The sequence below is a fragment of the Pinus tabuliformis genome, chromosome X (assembly GCF_031772625.1).
Source record: "Pinus tabuliformis cultivar Carrire ecotype Pingquan chromosome X, CPIR1, whole genome shotgun sequence".
NCBI lineage: Eukaryota > Viridiplantae > Streptophyta > Pinopsida > Pinales > Pinaceae > Pinus > Pinus tabuliformis.
In genome coordinates, this window is record NC_142308.1 from 630,207,387 (window position 1) to 630,230,186 (window position 22,800).

Below are 22,800 nucleotides of genomic sequence, written 5' to 3' on the forward strand. Positions count from 1 at the left end.
CAAATATTAAAATAAATTCTACTGCAGTTATCACACAACTACCTAGAGAAAAATACATGCACAAGAATCAATCAACATAGTTATTTTTGGACAATTGTCCTCGGAAAAACCCAATGTGAGAAAACCAGTGCAACAGATGAGAGATTTATTAATCTTCAACAACAATTGCTTTTGCAAGGAATGATTTTATAGAGAAACTGAAAGAAAACACATGAGACTTTCCCTCAGACCATTTGACAATTTAGAGACCCTGCTCCCACTTTTGTGTCACCCCTGCATCACTCTGATTGATCCAACATGGCTATGTGTCCCTCTGCGTCAGCCTGCGTAGGCTTTGTGTCTCTTCTCTGGACTGCGTTTCTCTTTCTGCACTGTCTTCCACTGACCCTGCGTCACCTCCTCCTCGGTCATTGCCTGCTGCTAAAGCCCTCCTCTTCCTCCACCCTGCAACTCCCTCTGAAATCGATCTCCTCTTCCTTGAGAATTGAATTTCCTTGAGATACTAAGTATCTGTTGGTGTGTCTCCAAATGATCCTCAAGTCTTCTCTTATACTTTTCCCGTTGATAAATCAACGACCGAGATTAAGTCTCCAATCAATGACTAAAATTAAAACAGACTTGATCCTCATCTCTTAGAAGCTTCTCACCCTTATCTTTATTAATACACATTAATATTTTTATTTTCCTAAGTTTAGACTTAGGAACCCATTAAAAATATTAATTATTTTAATAACTCCTCATCTGGGTGGAATTTCTCAAAACGATTTTTGAGTCTTGGAGATCTCATGTGCCTTAGCCTCTCCTTCAAATTTCAAGGCTAGAGCACATCCGATGCTACCAAAAATCAACACTCTCTCTTAGCGAGGAATGTGCTCTAGTAATGCTTCATCACTGAATCATCACACTGATCCTTTGCATCGGTACCTGTGTTGATGCTAGGCCTGTTGCCCCACATCCACTGCACTACTGCTTTCTGTACTGCTACCCATGACACTACCACTGCCACTGCTACATCTGTACTGCAACTCCCTCTCAACATGCTGCATCATGCTACCCATAGCACTATCACTGCTAATTGTTGCACTGCAACTCCTGTCACTTATCCATTTCTGCTACTGAAATGGATTCTTTACCATCCCCATCTTCTCCCTGAAATAAACAAACTTTATTCTTCCTAGAGCCTTGGTGAGGATGTCTGCCACCTGTTCTCCTGTAGGAGTGTACCTCAATTGTACTGCTCCTCGTTGGACACAGTGTCTGGCAAAGTGACACCTAATATCAATGTGCTTCGACCGATCATGAAATATTGGATTCTCAGAGAGCTTGATGCAACTTTGATTATCACACATGATCTTGGTCACTTCCATCCTTCTTCTGAATAGATTTAAGCAATTTCTTAAGCCATATGGCTTTGCACGAAGCTGTGCTAGCTGCCATATATTCTGCTTCAGTTGAGCTCAGGGCCATGGATTTATGTTTCCCACTGCACCAGGAGGTCATCCCTGATCCAATGTTGAAATAATACCCAGTTGTACTTTTCTGATTCACTGAATTTCTAGCCTAATCTACGTCAGTGAACCCATTCAGCCTGATGTGATTGCCTCTTGTGTACAATAGTCCGTGCTTGACTGTTCCTTGTATATACCTGAGAACATGTTTGGCTGCTGCCCAGTGCGCCCTCTTAGGTTCTACCATGAACTCACTGAGGGTGTTGATAGCGTAACAAATGTCTGGCCTGGTATTGACCAGATACATCAGGGACCCTATAAGCTACCTGTACAAGGTGGGATCAATGTCTTTATCTTCTGATGCATCAATCTTCTTCCAGTTGGTGATCATTGGAGTAGCCATAGGTCTACAACCCTGCATCTTGAATCTCTTCAAGATTTCTATAACGTATCTCCCTTGTCCCAAGAAGATTTCACCCTTCTGCTACGAAACTTCCAACCCCAAGAAATAATGCATCTGTCCCAATTTTGTCATGTCGAATTCTGTAGCTAGGTTCTTCTTGCAGTCTTTGATGAGCCTGGATGATCTTGTCAGGAAGAGATCAATCACATATAACACTAGGATTAGAGGCTCATTCTCTACAACCAGATAGTAGAGATTAGGGTCTGCGTCACTCTTGACGAACCATTCGATCGTACCATGCTCTAGGTGCTTGTTTCAGGCCATACAAGGCTTTCTTTAATCTGCATACATGAGATTTCTTCTCATGTGTCTCAAAACATGGTTGTTCAATGTATACTTCCTCTTCTATTACCTTGTTCAAGAATTCCGTCTTGACATCCATTTGATGAATCTCCCACTCCAACTGCGCTGCAAGATATATCACGGTTCTAATATAAGTATACCTGGCTACTGGGGCGAAGGTTTCTTCGTAGTCTATCGCTTCCTTTTGAGCATACCCCTTAGCCACGAACCTGGCTTTGTATTTCTCCACACTGTCCTCTGCAACATATTTGACCTTGTAGATCCATCTTGAACCTACCACTGATCTGTCCTGAGGCCTATGTACCACTTCCCAGACATCATTGACCATCATAGAGCTGTATTCCTCTACCATATCATCCACCCATACTTGATGCTGAATGGCCTCTTGAAAACTAGAAGGTTCTCCAACCTGAGCTACTAATGCCTGGTATCTATCTGGCTGTCTTCTCTCCCTTTTACTATTCCTGAGTGTACCAATGAAGTCTTCTAAATCCCGTAGAATCTGTCGGAGTTCTCGACTCATTCTTCCACTGGTAGTAGGCACATCTATCAACTCTTCTTCTTCCTGAGATTCCTCTTGTTCTGAAGCTTTGTCTTCAGGAGAATTTCTGGTACTAGTTTCCACTAGTTGAAGTGGTCTGACCAACGACTCATCTTTTGACTGCTCCTCGGAAGGCATTTCTCGGGATTTCCTGAAAGCTCTGTCCTCCATGAACTTTACATCCCGCCGAACTATTACCTTCCTACTCGCTGGAAGATAGACTCTGTATGCCTTAGCATTCTCGCTATATCCCACAAGATATCCTTTCTAGATAGACTCTGTATGCCTTAGCATTCTCGCTATATCCCACAAGATATCCTTTCTCAGCAGTTTGATCTAATTTCTTTCTCTTCTCTTAAGGTATACAACAATACCCTAAACTCCTAAATATCCTGAAATCACTGACTTTAGGTGTCTTCCCAGTGAAGACCTTCTCCGGAGTGATTTTGCCCAATGCCTTGTGAGGAGTCCTGTTCTTCCTTTCTGCTACTCCATTCTGCTCCTGATTGTAGGGAGCTGCCCACTCTCTTCTGATGCCTTCCTTAGTGCAAAAATTAGTGAAGTCCTTGTCAACATACTCTCCACCATTGTCTGAGCACAACATTTTTATCTTCTTTCCTGTCAGATGCTCCACTAGAGCCTTGAACTCTTTGAATCGACCGAAAACCTCATCCTTCGTTTTCAGAAAGTAGATCCAAGTCTTCCTGGAATGGTCATCGATGAAGGTGACGAAGTATTCGACACCACTAAGAGCTTTTGTGGACATTGGTCCGTTGATGTTTGAGTGTATCAATCCTAGCACACTCTTCGCCCTGTTGTTACTTCTGGAAAATGTAGCTTTGGCATACTTGCCCAGAGCGCACCCTCTGCATACATCATCCCGTTCAGTACTTAGTTTTGGAACTCCTGATACTGTTTTCTTGAGAATTCTCAGAGCCCCATGGTGTAAGTGTTCCATCTTCCTGTGCTATAGCTCATTCAAATCTTTGTCTCCATTATTGCCTATCAGTGCCATTGGTGATTCTAGCTATAACCTGTACAACCTGTTACTTCTGATTCCAATCTGAGCCTTCTTTTTCCAACTTGGGTGTTTGACATATGCTCTCTCCTTAATGAAGAAAACGTTATAACCCTTGTTTTGATGTTGAGACACGAAAAGTAAGTTCATCCCCAATCTCGGCACATGCAGCGCATTGGTTGCCCGAAGTCGCTCTCCTGCTTCGGTTTGAAAAACTATAGTACCTCTTCCTACTGGAGTACACTTTTCCTTATTCCCCATGGTGATATGAAAATTCATTCTTTCTTCTTGATAATCTAAAAAACATTCTCGGATTCCTGTCAAATGCCAGGAAGCTCCACTGTCTATATACCAAACCTCCGAGGAGGCAGAGCTTGCGAGGCAAGCGACTTCTTCTTCTAATCTGGAAGCTAACATAGAATAATCGTCCCTCATGCATTCTTCTAGAAATCTGCGCAAGTCCCCTTGAGTGGATGCCTTTGCATCATGCTCTTGACCCATAATCGATTTTGCTTTCCTGTTTTCGGATCTCTGCTATGATACCATGTGAAAATTTCTAAACTGAAATTCTATCAATGCAACAACTAAATTATTTCACCTGCTTATTGTTCACAATAAGTTATTTATGAAATTCCTTCAGCAAATATTAAAATAAATTCTACTGCAGTTATCACACAACTACCCTGAGAAAAATACATGCACAAGAATCAATCAACACAGTTATTTTTGGACAATTGTCCCCGGGAAAACACAATGTGGGAAAATCAATGCAACAGATGAGGGATTTATTAATCTTCAGCAGCAATTGCTTTTACAAGGAATGATTTTACAGAGAAACTGAAAGAAAACACCTAAGACTTTCCCTCTGAAACCATCTGACACTTTGGAGACCTTGCTCCCACTTCTGCATCACCCCTGTGTCACTCTGATTGACCCAGCGTGGCTCTGCATACCTTTGCGTCAGCCTGCGTAGGCTTTGTGTCTCTCCTCTGGACCGCATCTCTATTTCTGTGTTGTTTTCCACTGTCCCTGCATCACCTCCTCCTTGGTCACTGCCTGCTGCTGAAGCCCTCCTCTTCCTCCACCCTGCAACTCCCTTTGAAATCGATCTCCTCTTCCTTGAGAATCGAATTTCCTTGAGATACAGAGTATCTACTGGTGTGTCTCCAAATGATCCTCAAGTCTTCTCTTATACTTTTCCTATTGATGAATCAATGATCAAGATTAAGTCTCTAATCAACGGCTAAGATTAAAATAGACTTGATCCTTGTCTCTTAAAAGCTTCTCACCCTTATCTTTATTAATACCCATTAATATTTTTATTTTCCTAAGTTTAGACTTAGGAACCCATTAAAAATATTAATTATTTTAATAACTCCTCATCTGGGTGGAATTTCTCAAAACGATTTCTGGGTCTTGGAGATCTCATGTGCCTTAGCCTCTCCTCCAAATTTCAAGGCTAGAGCACATCCGATGCTACCAAAATCAACACACGCCAAGGTCTATCACCTCAAAATTTATCATGCTTAACTTCATGGTTTTGGCCCAAAATCCCGATTGGTGCAAAACCCCATGCTTGGGTTGCAAGCCCTCAAGCATACTTGTGGCACTTTTCCCTCCAAACCTCGAACACTAGGGCTTAGAGTACCTCCCAAGCTACACAAAAATCAACAGTGAATACTCCCTTAAGGTGGGGCAGTTCATTGCCCACCAGGGGTTGGGACAATCATGGGTTCCTTAATGATGAAAGGGCCAATATGAGGGGCCCTAGGAACCAGGGTGATTGCCATGATGATAGGGGTAGAGCTTATGTTTGGCTTTTGTCCACATGCTAAATTTGTATGTCCCAACTATCTTTTGCATCTTATGGTACATTTCATGTTGAGAGTGGCCAAATTATGCTTTTTCTTTTCTTTTAGTTGCATCAAGCTTTAGGGTATCATTCCAAGCCCGACCCAAAGTATGGGCAAGGGGAAAGGGAGGCTAACTCCTTGTGGACCTAATGGACAGATGTGGACCCAGATGGGAAATATGGTGAATGAGCTTATAATGAGCGGAAGGGAGTGATGTGTATGGTGTCGGGAAATGGGATCACACAACTAAAATCGGGGTTTCCAATGTAGTGCCACCCCTAAAGCTAGTAACCAATAAAGGAGATCTCAAAGGACTAGGAAACAAGGTTAACCATCAAATTGGACGCTGATATGATGGTTGTTAACCATTCATAGCTAATTCCTTCGTCACTGTTGTAGGGCATCAAATTCGATCTTAGTTACAATCCAATGATCATTCCAATGGCCATATCATCAACTAAACACATCTGATTCATTGGTACTCACATCTTCCAATACGAAGGTGACTTACATGCTGCAAATTAGTAGGGTATATAAAGTCCTTGATCTAAGAATTTCACAATGTCTTTTCATCCTTTAGGGTGTTGACTTTTAGGGCATCCTCTAAGCTAATAATTACTTCTTATGATATTTATTAGTTTAATCCTTTTCAAGTGATATTTTTCCATCATAAAGCAACTACACATAGGTGCTCAATAGTAAAAATAAAATGCCATAAAGATCATAAAGAGATAGCCATGCAATAACACAAGAGTTTACTTTGGGAAAACCCAACAATCCTTTCCTTATAGAATCAATTCAACAAGACAGACATCAAAGTCAAGACTATGGGCAAAATAACCAATAGAGACATCCACCAAGAGTCCAAGTCAACCGTCCTTAATACGCCTGCAACAGAGAGAATTTGGTCCTCTTTTCCACAGAGTGAATGCCACAAAACTTTGGCATATTACCATAGAGATAAACCACAAAATCTCTGCCCCTTTCCTCAATGATGAGTCACAGAAACATCGACCGCTTTCCACAGAGATTAAGCACATAGTCGCTGCCTTCTTGCACAAAGATAAACCATAGAAGTTTGATCTTCTTACACATAGATAAACCACAGAGAAACTCAACCCTTTCCAAGAGATTTGACTTTCCATTTATATTCATTCTGCTCCTCGACTTGCTTTGTATGGCTAGAAGATATTGCTTGATGCTCAGATCGAATTGTGATTGGGAGGAGGATGAGTGACTCTAATATATAGAGATCCATAGGCCGAATGGGTGCCTTGAATAGTTGAGCCGACTTGAAGAGTAGAGGGCCGACTTGGATAGCTTGTGGTGCCAAAACAAAATTCAATATTCTTCTTTTGCAAAGGTCATGAAGAACATTCATATTTTCTTTTGATAAAATAATGAGCATGAAGAACATGCTTACAATAAATACATAATGATGAAAATATACATTAGATAAACCATAGAAGTTCGATCTTCTTACACATAGATAAACCACAGCGAAACTCAACCCTTTCCCAGAGATTTGACTTCCCATTTATATTCATTCTGCTCCTTGACTTGGTTTGTATGGCTAGAAGATATTGCTTGATGCTTAGATTGAATTGTGATTGAGAGGAGGATGAGTGACTCTAATATATAGAGATCCATAGGCCGAATGGGTGCCTTGAATAGTTGAGCCGACTTGAAGAGTAGAGGGCCGACTTGGATAACTTGTGGTGCCAAAACAAAATTCAATATTCTTCTTTTGCAAAGGTCATGAAGAACATGTCTTTCATATTTTCTTTCGATAAAATAATGAGCATGAAGAACATGCTTACAATAAATACATAATGATGGAAATATACATTATGAAGATCAACCATAGTCACAAAATTTCAATGCAGGGAATACTAAGATCAAACCTTTCTCTATCAAACTAGATTTCAAAAAAAACTTTCCAACTAGACCTCTACTTTGCCTTCATTGACAAAACTATTGAAGTTTAAGAATGTTGTCAAGGAAAACTTTGAATGAAAAGATGACGATACATACCTCACATTCCAAGGCAGCATCCAACATTGCATGAAGACCTTTTCAAGCTAGGAACCAAACGATATGACTTGATGAAACACTTCGATTTCATCAACTATGAGAGAGGCTTCTTTCTGAGTTCAAAATACATAGTCCCTTCACCAATAAATTTTTGGTGGACTTTAAGCACAAGTGACATATTTCAGACTCCTTCTAGGGTTCGACAAAACTTTATCCGAGGCCTTTCGTCCTTCCACAGTAAGTCAAATTTGCACAAAATATAACTCATTCTTCTAGTTAGAATTCTGTGGTTCCTTCTAATAGATTTGATCAAACCATAGACTTTGCTTTGAGGTAAGTAAATAGTGAATCTCAATGTAGACAAACTTCCTTTTGCAAAGATCATCAACAATTTTTGATGAAGCATCTTCGTCTTTCAGAGATGAAAGATGGACTGAGGTCATGTCTGAGGCTTCAATTTCCATTATACTCATGGTCGCATTAGTACAAGATATCTTACATGCTTCATGGATTCTTTGTTAAACAAGGTATATCCCAATGGTCTAATTCAGGATCGTAACCAAGATGAATGACTTTTCGTTATCTAAGACAATTCTTGGACACAGTATAAGGTTCCTTGGATCTCTTGAGATTTCTTGGCCCCTGTAATAGGCCCCAAGGCTCACACTGAAGCTCTATTTGAGGTTTGGTCTAAGGTCTAGAATTTAGGGCTTCGACCTGCTTCAGAGCTTTGCTATCAACAACTTTTAGATTCAACAAAACTTCTCTCTCTCTTAAAACCATTGTTGACTTTTCATGCTGATCTAGGGTCACAGTCATGGTTGCTCTTATACCATAGATCTAATTCCATATTGATTTTTCAAGCATACTCTAAATTGATAATTACTTCTTATGGTTTCTCTTAGGTTAGTCTTTTCTTACATTCATATTCATCATAAAGCAATTACAAAGAGGGTGTCAATAGTAAAACAAAATGCTAGTAGGATCATAAAGGGACAACCAAACAAGAACACAAGATTTTTACCTTGGGAAAAGCCACTTAGAGAAATTATTCAAATCAACATAGATACATCTAAGTCAAACATAAAGTGAAATTGAGGACCCTAGTCACATTTGGTCAAACTGCCCACAAGACAGGTCAGTTTGCTGCTCAACAAATTTGGTCTAGTTTGCTTTGGAGGGACTAAACTCCAGCCTTCTTCTCTCAAGAAAAACTCGATTCTGGTCCTCAGATAAACCCGGAAACTCTCCACAACTTCGTCCTTTACCTGCCTTAGGTACATCTTCTTTGCTTGCCTCAGATTTGACTTTTTCTTTGCCTTTGGCCTCCTTCTTTGCCTCAGCTTTGTCTGCTTTGTTTGCCTCAGAGAAACTGAGTTATTTGCTTGGGAAGGAGGACGACATGGTGTATAAATAGTGTCTTAAGAGTCTGAATTGGTGCCCCTAGAAGCTGCGCCGACTTGTCTTGTAGGAGGGCTAACTAGGTCATCTTAAATTCAAATTTAAGATTCACAACTTTTATTTTTTAAAACCGACATGAAGAACATGTCATATATTTTGTCTTTTGACAATAGCATGAAGAACATGCTTTATATTTATCATTAAAAATACATCAAGGGCTAAAATATTAATTATGAACACTGACCATAGCTACAAAATTCAACACTTAGTTGCATTGTTTTTCAATTTCATCCTTTTACTGATAGAATTTAACAATATTATTAATTGCATAGCACTAGTAGGGCCGTATGGTTGAACGTTAGGCTGACCCACTCATAAATTATTGCTTTTTTTTGAAAATTGCATTTCAAGGTTCCTTAGTTGTATTGTCTTTCACTTTTATCATTTTACTTATAGTATTTAACAATACCATTAATTGATAGATAGAGAAAGAGCCACAGGTTTAGGTATTATAGTTGATGTTTCGGAACCTCCAGTTAGGTCCATCTTCAAGGGCTCTAGGGTTGAATATTAGGCTGCCCCACTCATAAATTATCATTTTTTAAAATTTGCATTTGGAAGGTCCTTTGTCACATTGTATGGAATTGGCTGGTTCGGTGGAAAAATGGCTGTTTAGTACTGAAAAAACGTTTTCCAGTTCCATTCCACCATTCACATTGATTAGGGCTTGAATATACCCGGATCGATCATTCCAACCGATGTTGGTCTAGTTCTAATAACATTGATCGAGACTTTGTTGAACAACCCAATATGGGGGAGATGGTTCAATGTGGTTAACATTGACCTCACCATATGGTGTCCCGAAAAAATTATAATAGTTTTTTTAGTTTTGAGATTCTCGTGTGTTGAGAAATCATAATGCATGTAGATTAGGATAGATTTCTCTTACTTGATAATTATTTGTGAATGCTTGTTGGCTTCTTATTAAATTTTATGTTCTCTTCTTCATCAATCAATTACCAAAATACAAAACATGACGATCACAAGAGACAAAGAACACAAGAAATTAGGCTCCAGGCTAGGGAAAAACCCCACAAGGGGGAAAACCCGAGAAAAATCCTCTTCTTGCAGAATCATATCAAAGTGAGATATCCAAGACCCAAGACCAAGACCAAGACTTCCACAAAGACCCAAGTCAGCCCTCCTTCAATCCATCTCCAACAAATCCTGGTCAACAGAAGTCAACACTGGTCAAATCTCAGAAATATGGTCATCTCCTGAAATTTCGACCCTTGAAATTTTGGGCCTGCAATTCCACAGAAACTGCCTTAGAAAACTCTCATGTGTGAGCAGAAATTAGGCCACAAATCAGTTTGTTCCCTCTCTTTCCTTTGACTTCCTCTCTTTCCTTCGACTTCGGTTTGTTATCTTCTTCTTATTGGCACATAATTCGATTCATATAGGAACACAAAACTTGTATCTTACAGAAAATTGTTTGTTACTAAAGCCCACATTGTATAGAGAGATAAATCACAGAAGATTCATTTACTTCATGCTTCAGAATTCGTGTTACAGAGACGGAATTCTTCTTCCACAAAGAACCCAAATTTAATGCCAAAATGTGGAGCACAGGTGCCAATATATAGTTTTTCATCCATATGAAGAGACATGATTTATGGGCTGGCCGACTTGTCCATCTGGAGGGCCGACTTGGTCTTGTGAAGACACTTAGACTCAAAAATAAATTTCTTTTCATTTCTTTCAAAAAAATCCAAATGGAACTTTGACTCAATGACTCATAATAATTTTTCTTTTGACTCAATTGACCCTAAAAGCATGAAGAACGTGCTCCGACTAGAATAATAACAACAATAGTTACTGTAATAAAGGAAAATAATAAATACATCAATAGTACATTTCAATTTGATTATGAAGACCGACACTATTTACATTTCCAACACTGGTGATTTATTTTTCTGATGTTTGTTGTCGTTAGCCAGGGTATGCAGAGTAGATGGAATAGCTGGGTATTTGAAAATTTGGGTATGGTTGAGGTTTTAGGTGAAATAAGAAGGAACCATGCTACTGTTGACAACTTGTCACCGCATAACGGACTATTAAGCAAGCATTGCAATCCTAATGATGATGAAAATCAAAATATAAAAGTATTCAATCTATCTGACCATGCACTAGGCAATAGTGAAATCAATGCATTAAGAAAATAATTGGGGTTTGCGATTGCAATCAAGAGTATTCTGATTGAGAATATAGTATGCAACGTTGAAAAAAGCATAGGAATGCTGTTAGAGGAAGCGAAAGGAGAAGTGAGGTCGGACTATGCAATGGCTCTAAGAAGCATGAAACCCCCAAAAATAATCTGGACAAAAGTAAATCTCTCAAAAAGCTGAGGAACAACAACAACATAGGTATTTTGAGAGAAGAAAAAGGTGGGACCATAGTTGTAATAAACCATAGTGATTACACACCAAAAATGATAGAACACCTTACTATTATTGAAAGTGACGAAAAAATTGGTGCTAATCCAATAATGGAAGTGAGAAAAGAAGTTAAGAAAGTTAGAGAAGGAAATGGGTCAACCTGTATTACAATATTACACCGAGGGTTTATGGATTATTGAAGATACATGAAGGAGCACACATCAAGCCCATTATGACTACAACCGATGACCTAGCTTATGAGCTAGTGAAATATGTAGTGAAGTTACTCATCCCTTTGTTATGGCGCATTGAGTTGTTCATAAAGAACTCGAACAACTTTGCAAAGCTTATTAAAGATAAGAAGGTACAACTAGGAGACACCCTTAGGGTTAGGGATTTAGCTCAATGTAAAGTTATAAAAGTAAGGCTAGGGTTTAGGGTCATTGTGATTGAGATCATTATAATTGCTTCCATTGAATATTTTGTTAGGAACCTAGCTATGTGTTTATTCAATAAATTTTTGCTAGGAATTAAACACTGGGTGCTAGGATTTGAAAACTAACAAACTCTAGCAAGAAAGATGATTTCTTTCTTAACTTCAAAGTACAGAAATACACAACCATGACAAATACGACTCCTTCACTACAGAAGATATAGTGCCTTTCTACGACTCTATTGTTTTGATCTTGAAGATTGCATTGCTCTCTCGAACAAATCCAATCAAAGATATACAACCCCTCAACCATGGAAGTTCAGCCCTCTGCTCTTCATCCAATCTTCCTGGCTTCTAAATGTTTACCAAATGAAGTACTTTTTGGAGCATGGAAGATCTACAACTTGCCCTCAGTTATGGAAGGTGTTGCTTTCCTCTCCTCCCTTGCCCATTTTCCCTGGATCCTCTCATGAAATCTATGGCAATTTAAAAACTACGACAAAACAGGCCTATATGTTTTTTATGTTTTTGTAGAGAAAATGGAGGAATCATTTGATCTGTGTGTTTGAGTAGCCATTGTTTTAGAGGTATTTCCGATGCTTTTTTTTATGTTCTAGGTGGTTTCTGTCAGAAATATAGAGAGTTTTATTGACTAAGGTATTTTTGCTATCCTCCATGATGACGTATGCAGTGTTTACTTAACATTTTGGGCCTTGGAAAGCCTTCACACAGTTATAGCAAGAAAACATTAATATGATGACAAACTGTGAAGTCCTAAATGCTAAGATGCTTCCTAATTATTCAATATCCTTGAAATCCTTTCCCATTGTCTATTCCATCATCTCTCACGTTACTATCGCACAACCATTCATTTAAAATGCTGAGGTGGCATGTTAACATAACACATACAAGCTTTGACTAACTTGTATTACTATTTATAATACTACAGTTTTATACTATTACTATTTATAATACTCTAGTTTTATAAATACTATTACTATTTATAAGACTCCAGTTTTATAAATACTATTACTATTTATAATACTCCAGTTTTGGCCCTTGGATGATATTTTATCAGAATGTGTATAAATTATAAATTTTTGGTTATAATGATGGGTATTGAGCCAAGTGAGCTTAAATAAATGACTCTACAGTGTATATGTTGTAGATATTCCTTGTCAAAATTTCTAATGTAGATTTCAACGCCAAGACCAGACTAGAGAATGGCTAGGTATATATAGGGGCTGTAAATATGCTTTTTATTGGACCATGTGGTAGAATCACTACAGTGCAACGCTAAGCTATGTAACATTGCAATGCTGGGACTGTGGGACATGATATAATATAAAATATTCCAAAATGAATGCAGGGAGCACAATGGGGCTATGACTCCACAAGAGTGGAAGATGAAGGGGGCCCCATGGGAAAGAAAGCCTCGTATGCCAAGAATCAGCTTAGGAACTCAGATCATTTCCATCTTGTGCCTTAATGGAGTTCACTCACTGACCCAAATCATGAATGCATGAAGTGGTGGATGCAGAAAAGTCTACTCGAATAAATTAGATGATTTTCGGAACATTTAAGGGGAAGTATAATCATCCTAGGGAAATGTGAACGTCCTTCATACCAGTCTCTTATCTCATTCGAATTCACTCTCTCATTATGATTCTTTCCGACATGGTTTGTACTCCCTGCTATGTTCTCCATAGTAACCCCATATTTCAAATTTGAAAATTAGCAAAACTGGTGCTATGAAGAGTGAAATGGTAGACCTGGGAAAAAAGATAGATGGTTGTAAATGCACATAGAAGTTGGGTAGATTATGAAAACATCACCCACATGATATCATTGCTCATTGATTGTTTTGGAACCAAAGTATTACTCTTCCAGGGTATTTTTGGAAGGCAATCAGCAGTTGGACTCTTTCTCCCCGCACTATAGGGAAAGGATTCATGAGGGACTGTTTAGCAGAGAAGGGAATCCCTTGTGTTATATATGGAAATTGAAGAGAGTTTCTTGGCTGATTTATGGCTGGATGAGGTGTCTTAAATACTTTACAGTGAGCAGATTGACTGAGTCATGAGAAATGAATTTGGTTGAGCGAATTGTAACATTTAGTTGGTTTCCTTGACCTGGTGACCTCATAAGTCATAGCCCAGCTATGGGTGGCACTGCACTGGATGCCTATGGTTGGGTGGCAAATCACTTGTATGGAGGCAGTGTCTTCGACCATATTTTGTTGAAAGATAAACATTCAATCTTCGTTTTTCATTTTTACAATATAATTCTCTATTTGTTGTTATGAAGATGAATTTGTTCATGTTGAGTGAGTGAATTCATTAATGAAATGAGCATGTGTCTACCATGATTTCAGTGAGTCTATGTTTGATTATTCTTCTGCACTTTATTAATTGCATGCCTGCATGCACTTCAAATACATTGGGCTTCTATTGGAGCCCAATTCTAGGTTTAAATAGTGAATTGTGTTGTTAATGGCCTGAAATTTTTAATTGGGTTCAACTGGTGTACCAATTATTGGTAAGGAAAGCATGAGCAGGTACACCTCACCTATTCGCTAGCAACTGAACTTATAATGCCACAGGCGGAGAAAAGCTCACAAAATGCATAGTGTAACAAGCATGCTTGTTTCATCCTCGAGAGGAAACATGCTCACCTAAAACAATTCTTGCTAAGCAGTTGTGACTGGGGAATTTCTTTCTTCAAAGTCACCCAGGAATCATACTTGGCCCCATCCACATGAAATGGCTTCTTGTGGAGGGAAGTTAGCCCATAGGGGGCAAGCATATCACAAACATGAATCAAACTTGATTGACGATAATAACTCCTTGCTTTAACCACCCCATTTAGACACCATTGACAAGGATGCCTTTTGGACACAACGTTCTCAAGTGAATCAAACAAAAAGGGTAATTAAATTTTTAATTTTAAAACATATACACTTTATAACGATCGATAAGTTACATTGTCGTTAAACCTGTAGAAGTACACACAATTTGTATTCATTTCTATTTTAAAGTTTTCGAAGTATTACAATGACGCGGATGATATATGAGATTTTTCTTGTGCAGGAGCGACATTGGCCTGTGGAACAGGAGCCTGTGCTGTGGTTGTTGCGGCAGTTTTGGAAGGTCGCTCACAAAGGGTGTGTAAAATCTTAACCATTCATGATAAATTCTTGGTATAGATTTATGATATGTTAGCGGAAATGGTGTGACAGGGTATTGTTTTTCCAAGCAGTCAAGAAAAAGGAACTTTATAGAAACATCGTTTCTTGGACATTCTCTTGCCATGGCGGTATTTTAAAGAAATAACCATTAAAGGAAAAAAATGCAACACCTAAACATGATTAAAGGAAAAAATTGCAAAACCTAAACATGATTTTGATTTCTCGTTTTCTGTTTCATTTCCAATCTCTTGTTTTCAGTGACATAGGATTCATTGTTCGAATTGAGATGAAGCTATTGTCTATTTTCTTTTTGGATTATATTGACTAAAATTTACTGACGATAATGCCGGGGTACATGGGAGAACAGAAATGCTTGGTTGATTTGCCTGGAGGTCCATTGGAGATTGAGTGGAATGAAAAGGATAATCATGTATATATGACTGGACCAGCAGAAAAAGTATTTTCTGGATGTGCATTCTTGTAAATCCATGAGCTCCTATTACCAAATTTTGCTGCATCCTGATGCAATCGTACCAGCTTTACTGACGTAACTGAAGCATTTGGTGTCCTCGATAACATTTGTTTTGCAATTGTGGCTTTGGTAATTAAAGTAGTAGACTCTCACCCTATTGCGGGAGATTATTTTTGTTCTTGTTTTGTTGTAATGTTTGCCTAACCCATCATTTTTTGTGACAGATGGGCATATTGTTGGATTCATTTCTTTGATCACTTTTGACAATTTTTAGAGAATCTTCATTAATTGCTGTAACAATTTTATTCCATTTACTCTGACGTCAAGTAGGTTACAACGTTTGTCAAGCAATCCATATGCTTATAATATTTTGATCACAGAGCAAGATCTCAGCAGTGTTGGTTTTAATTTTTTGCTGCACGAACTCTGCAAATTTGTCTACAGTCCAGATACGGTATGGAGATGACAAGCTTTATAAATTGTTCTAAAATTGTATGGAAGTAATGCTGGGAAGATACGGTATGGAGATGACACAAGCTTTATAAATTGTTCTAAAATTGTATGGAAGTAATGCTGGGAAAAGTAGCAGTTTTAATTTGTCTAATAATTTACTAGCATCTTTGTCATAAACCATACTTTTTGGAATCATACGAACTCGAACATACTTTCCAAGTTATGTGCAAATGCAAGTGTGCTTGCATCGTAAGGGTCACATCGTACTTGAAGTGAAGCTAGAATAAGATTTATATAGTTTGAGTAAAACGGAAGAATATGATTTGTAATTCAACTAAACAAATTACAACATTAAGCAAAGTCATTGTCCCTCTAGCTTTTAGGTTTGTCTTTGGGATTTTATTTGTTTGTTTATTTACCTATGTAGGTATTGGTGTCATTTTTATAGCATTTGTTGTTGATTTATTTTTCATTAGAGTTTATTTTTTTGATCTTTGGTGTTTTTCATGTATTTTATCATCCTATTCGTTCTTAACTCCTTTTAATATTTTTGTTATCTGTTTAATGGGCCTCAACCCCATATTTTATTGTTGACCCTGTTTTATTTATTGATTATATATATATATATCTTTTGACTTGTATATACATTTGTTTTATTTTATTTAATTTTCCATTAATTATTTTTAATTTAGTTTATTTTATTTCTATTAATTATTTTATTTATCAAATGATCTTGTCTTGATTAGGGTCTTGACTGGTTTTTATAACTTTTGACTTCCCTCATTCTTTATTTTTATTTTATTTAGTTATTTAGTTATTATTATTATTTTATTAAATTAATTTAAATATCATTTCTCAAAAACTAGTAATATTTGGTTTTAATAAATTAATTTAAATAATATTTTTCAAAAACTAGCCGTTTAATATAGCCATTACTTAATAATAATTTTTAATAAATTAATAAACTAATACTATTATTTAAATATTATTTTTCAAAAACTAGCCGTTTAATATAGTCGTTACTTAATAATATTTGTTTTTAATGTATTAATAAATTAATATCATAATTTAAATATTATTGTTCAAATATAGCCGTTACTTGGAAATTATGTCTCTACATTGCTCTCTATTTAAGCCTTTACCATAGTCTGCCTCTTCATTTGGTCCTGATGATGAACCACACTTCTTGGTTCGAAATGTGTCAGCCAAAAATTTCTCTTATGTGATTTCTACTGAATGACTTTGTTTAATTCATAATGGATCACAGAAGCTTGAATATAGAAATTACAACATGTTGTCACCAACACTCAAAAAATCATTAACTGATGTCTCATCCACATTCAAAGTAGAGTTTTAAATAAAATTTAGACTACAAGTGACATCTCACCCTGTAATACATGTAGATAGCAGAGTATACTTTCGTATTGGAACTCTATTGGGCCTTTTCGTTATACAATTTTTTTCATGTCCAATTTTATTTGCATTTGTTTCCATATTTGAATCTTGCTATTATGGTTTCGATAGTTGTTTATGATTTCTTATGAAACACTATCGTGTCAAAACCATCTTCTCAGAAATGTCTCAGTGTACTATTTGATCATACACAATACATGAATCTGCATTTTTTTACGTAATATGAAGAAGGTGGTTGCTGTAATTGGTTTCCTTGAAATCAGTTTGGTGATAAAACATCATTTGCTCAGTCATCGGTGTAATTTTCATTCCCACATTGTAAACTTGATATGTAATTCAATATGAATTTTAGCTAAACTTGTGGAGTCATACACACAAAGTTCTAGATGAAGGGTAGATCAGATTTTGTTCATATCTTTTATTTATGAAGGTATGGATATGATGCTCATTCTTCGTATGGTCTGTTGCCCACCAAAATGGGTATAACCCCATAAGAGATAATTTTTCTCCTACATTTGATTGCCAGCTGGTCAGCCATACAACTAACAACCCCTGGTAGCGACCATTGAATGATGATATGCCATGTGCTTTTGCCACTTGCATCAGCCATGTGCTTCTCACCCACCTAGCATTGTCACTTGGATGAAGGTGAGCTGCCACTCAAAAGGTTCTTTGTTCATTTTGTAATCAAGTGCTTATACTTATTTGTTTTTGGGCATTAAGTATGGATAATGGGGTGATCTCAAAGATTGATAGATCTTGACTGTATTCTTGTTCTCTCACCTTACTAGGAGGGTTAGTCTTTGGCCTTAGTCAAGTGGGACCTCCCTTAAGGCCCTTCGGGTATAGGAGGGACACTACATGGAAAGCCATGATTGAGATAACGTGTCCCATCTTCCCTATAACATATTCAAGACCTTCCATTCCACATTACAAGTCCTATATCTCATCATCATTCTTCAAGTACAACTTGTCATTGGTTCTTGGGGATTTGGCACTCACATGTTCACATACTTTGAGTAGGGCCTGAAAGTTTTCCTTAGGAGGTTGACACAACTAAATGCGAAGGATAAAGCATATCATGGCCACAATAAAACAAAGAAAGATAAAACAAACTGCAAAAGATGGACGAGACATAAAGATTAGCATGTGTGTAATTCTAACATGAGCTCTACCTACCCCACATGTCCATCACGTGGTTCTTGAGCACATGATGCTCCATTACATAAAAAAAACCCTTGCATGTTCCAATCCCAGTGAGCAATGCATTGACTCATCCTAGAGGGGTAATAAAATTGTACATCATACAAAGCAAGCTCTAACCCTTGAGATATAAGTGATAATACAAGGAATAATCAAGAAGTAAAAGACACATAATAGGGGTGTAAAAACCATGGCTGAGCTGGTAACTCATCCATCCATGAATGCTCCCTGATATCTATATACTCAAGGATGTGGACATTGTCATTAGCGTGTCCCTTTGACCATGGCACTTGGCAATGAATCATTCTCCCTTGCATTACCACGTTATTACTCACTAACACCTATCAATTGAAGGGTGGACTAGGGAATTGTTACTTCTCCTTAGGGGTTGGAAGCACCTGATAAGGTCGACCTTTAACCACCCCTACTTAGGGAGAAAACATCTTTGTGAGATCATTGCCCTCATTTTGGAAGTGGATCCTTGTTTGAAGTATTAGATTGCCCTTAACATTCAGGTTTGGTTTATTTAGATGCATTATCGATTTTAGTCCCTAATCACTGGTTTCTTTCATTAAAATGCTTTCTTTCTATCAGGTGGTTCAACGACACAGACCTTGGGCACTCACTCCATAGGTACCCAAATCCTTCGAAGGAGTACATTGGCCAAAATAAGTGCAACATTGAGACTCTGGAGCCTCCTAGCATCACTAGCAAATGACATGTGTCCAAGTGCCTTCAGTACTAAGGGCATTGGTCAACTTTGACCCATATTTGAGGATTTCGTTAGGATGACACCATTGGACCTAACATGCCCCCAAGTTGGCCTTGACACAACTTGATGCTCAGTTATTGATTCAAAGCCTAGATGAGGATGGTTTGACACTAAGAGACTGAGGGCTTGTTGCACCGTAGGAAGCCCTAACAATGGAAGGAAGGAGGCCTCTTTTAGCAGTTGCAGACCCATGGAGCACGGTTGCGGGGGAGTGGCCCTCTCGAATCCGCTCTCGGAGCGTGCTCTGCTCGGGAGCTAATAGGGAGCAACCTCGGAAGCACGCTCTTGAATTCGCTCCTTGCGGGAGTAAATTTCGGGAGTGTGCTCCCTTAAAAACAATTGCGCTCCTTGCTTTTAAAGGAGCGATTTAGGGAGTGTCGCTCCCTCATTGCTCCCTTTTGCTCAGTGAGTGTAAATTTTAAGGAGGGGAGCGGTTGGGGAGCATTCACTCCCGACTACTCCCTCCTTAAATTTTACACTCGCTGACGAAAAAGCTGCGCGACGAACGAGGATGGAAGGGGAGAGGAGGGGAGGGGAAAAAGATAAAAGCCCCTACTCCCCTTCCATTATTCATCATTTGCAAAGTGAGAGAGCAAGAGAGGCGGGATTTTGGAATTGGAGGCTTGGAGCTTGAGTTGAGGAGGGAGATTGAGGGAGCTTGATGAGCTTGGAAGGGAAATTAGAAATTGGGATTGAAGACCAAAGAGGTAGGATCTACACTCTAATCTAGCATTTTTATTTTTTATATGTTCATTGCTAAATGAAAATGTTTTCTTCTCTCTTTTCCATTCCCATCCCTCCATTTTATTGTAGGCTCAAAACTTCAAACATCATGGCTATATGGCTTGACATTCTCTTGTTGTTGGTTCATTTTTTGTTACTATGGTGTTGGAGAGTAGGAGAGTTGATCATGATGAAGAGGATAAAGAAGTGGCTTTTAGTGGATTTTATGAAAACCCTGTAGAGGACCTTAGTGAGGAGGAAGAGGAGAGTGGAGATGAGGGCACAAAAACCAAACCAGACCAAACCCTATTGTGGAAATATGTTGCTCGACCCGAAGGAGGGAATGGAGGTGGAACCACTAAATTTACATGCCTCTATTGCAAAAACACTTACATAGGTTCATACGCCCGTGCCAGAAGGCACCTTTGTGGGAAAAGGCCGTGGGATAGAGATAAACAAATAGAAATCAAAGATTGTGTAAGTGTGTCAGCAACACAAAGAGCCAAATACATAAGGGAAGAGGAGGAAGCCCAATACAAATCTAAAAGATCAAAGAGTGTCTTTGAAGATAACCCACAATCACATGCACAAAGAACTCCATCAGTGTCCTCCCATGGTAGTGGATATGGACGCACAAGAACAAACATCTCTTTAAGACGTAGAACCATATCAAATTTCCTTGATGAAGGGTGTAGGAATGATGTGGATTAAAAATTTTACCGGTTTCTCTATGCATGTGGTATACCATTCAATGTTCTTTGTTCACTTTATTGGCATGAAATGGTTTCTGCCATTAATGATCCCCCCCAAGGGATATAAGAGCCCTTGGTATGACAAGGCTAGAACGTGGGATTTCATCATGAAAAAAAAAACACATTCTTTAAATAAAATGAAAAATTATTGGAATGAGCATGGAGTGTCCATTGCATCTGATGGATGAACAAATGTAAAAGGCAAGCCATTGATACATGTTCTTGTTGTGTCTATTAATGGTGCAATCTTCCTTTCAGTATATGATTACTCAGAAAAGTTCAAGATCGCCATCAATATTGCAGAACCATTACTTAAAACAATTGAATGTATTGGGCCATACAATGTCATCCAAGTCATCACTAATAATGCTTCTAATTGTAAAGCAGTGAGAGAAATGATTGAGGATAGATACCCCAACATATTTTGCTATGCGTGTTTGGTTCACACAATGAACCTTTTGATGCATGATATTATTAAGAAAAAAAACCATCAATACAAATGGATTGGTGATTTGTACAAGAGAGGCAAAAAATGACAAAATTTATTACAAATCATAACAATATCCATGGGATTTTCCGTAGTCACTCAAGATTGGAGCTGTTGAAGATTGCGAAGACTAGATTTGCTAGTTATTACCTCACCTTCAGGCGTATTTTGAAGGTAAGAGAGTCATTGGCTAGCATGGTATCAAGTCAACATTGACAGGTATTAAAGTACAAGGCTCCAATCGTAATTGACAAGCAAGGTTTTGAACAGGTGGTGACCGCTCTTGATGGTTTGTTTTGGGCACATGTGAGGGAAGTTTTGCAATTCACCAAGCCCATTTATAACATGATTCATTTTGCAGATACAGATAAACCAATGATTGGGGAGGTGCATGAGCAAATGGATAGCATGCTGGGGCAAATAAAAGATATTGTTCAAGAAAATGATCCCAACTTGTATACAATGATTCACAATCGTGTGTGTGCATGGTGGAATAAACTTAATGTTCCACTACATGCCTTGGCGTATATCCTTATGCCAAAATACTACTTTCCATCTTGGTTGGGCCAACCTGCACCTGGGGGTTGGGTTAGGATCAAATCCCATACAGATCCAGAGGTATCTAAAGGATATATGGAAGCGTTAGACAAGTTGGCCCCTGACAAGGCAGAGTGTGCTAATCTTCGTCTTGAATTAGGCAGATACTTCAGTTGCACTGGTTTGTTTGGTTCTTTGCATAAAATGGAAGATAGAGACAAATTCGATGCTCTCACATGGTGGGAAGCATATGGTGGCATGTGACTTTCACCAAAGTTGGCAAAAAAAGTGCTCTCACAGGTTGTAAATACTTCTTCTACAGAGAGGTGTTGGAGCACCTATAACTTCATCCACAATGTGAGAAGAAACAAACTCAATGAAAATCAAGCAGAAAGCTTGGTTTATGTACACTACAACTTGAGGTAGTTGAGTCATTATTGTGATCGGGCTTATGAGAATACATCATATAAAACTTGGGACAACCCAGAGGACGATAATTTGGAGGATGGCACTATACATCTAGAAGAATTGGAAGCAAAACTTTTGAAAGATGATGATGACGCTGTTAGCTCTCTGTAATTTCCTTTAGGCTGAGAAAGGATTACAAAGGTAACCTTAGACCACTTTCAGGCTAGGATCCAACCGTTAGCCTTAGAGAGGGCTCTCTCACTAGGGTTTTCCTTAGTCAACCTAATGGCTGAATATTTTTTTTTTTAATCTTAGGCTGGTTATGAGGATCAAAAGAGCATATTTGATTCACTATTTTCAAGGTAGGTAAGAGAAGAAAGACTCACTCAACATAGAATGAGTCACAACTAATGCTTTCAAGTGAATAGGGATAGTGAAGGTGATTTAGGCAGGGGCAGGGT

At 38.2% G+C, this 22,800-nt stretch overlaps 1 protein-coding gene across 1 annotated transcript in view; it reads left to right on the forward strand.

Annotated features, from left to right (window-relative positions):
* LOC149141575 (diaminopimelate epimerase family protein) overlaps positions 1 to 15,997 on the forward strand; it is a 253,730-nt gene extending 237,733 nt beyond the window's left edge. The window contains exons 9-10 of the mRNA XM_089448256.1: positions 15,022 to 15,095; positions 15,487 to 15,997. Coding sequence (XP_089304382.1) covers positions 15,022 to 15,095; positions 15,487 to 15,603 — 191 coding nt within the window. The 3' untranslated portion in view covers positions 15,604 to 15,997. The remainder of the gene's footprint in view (positions 1 to 15,021; positions 15,096 to 15,486) is intronic.
* The last annotated feature ends 6,803 nt before the right edge of the window (positions 15,998 to 22,800 follow it).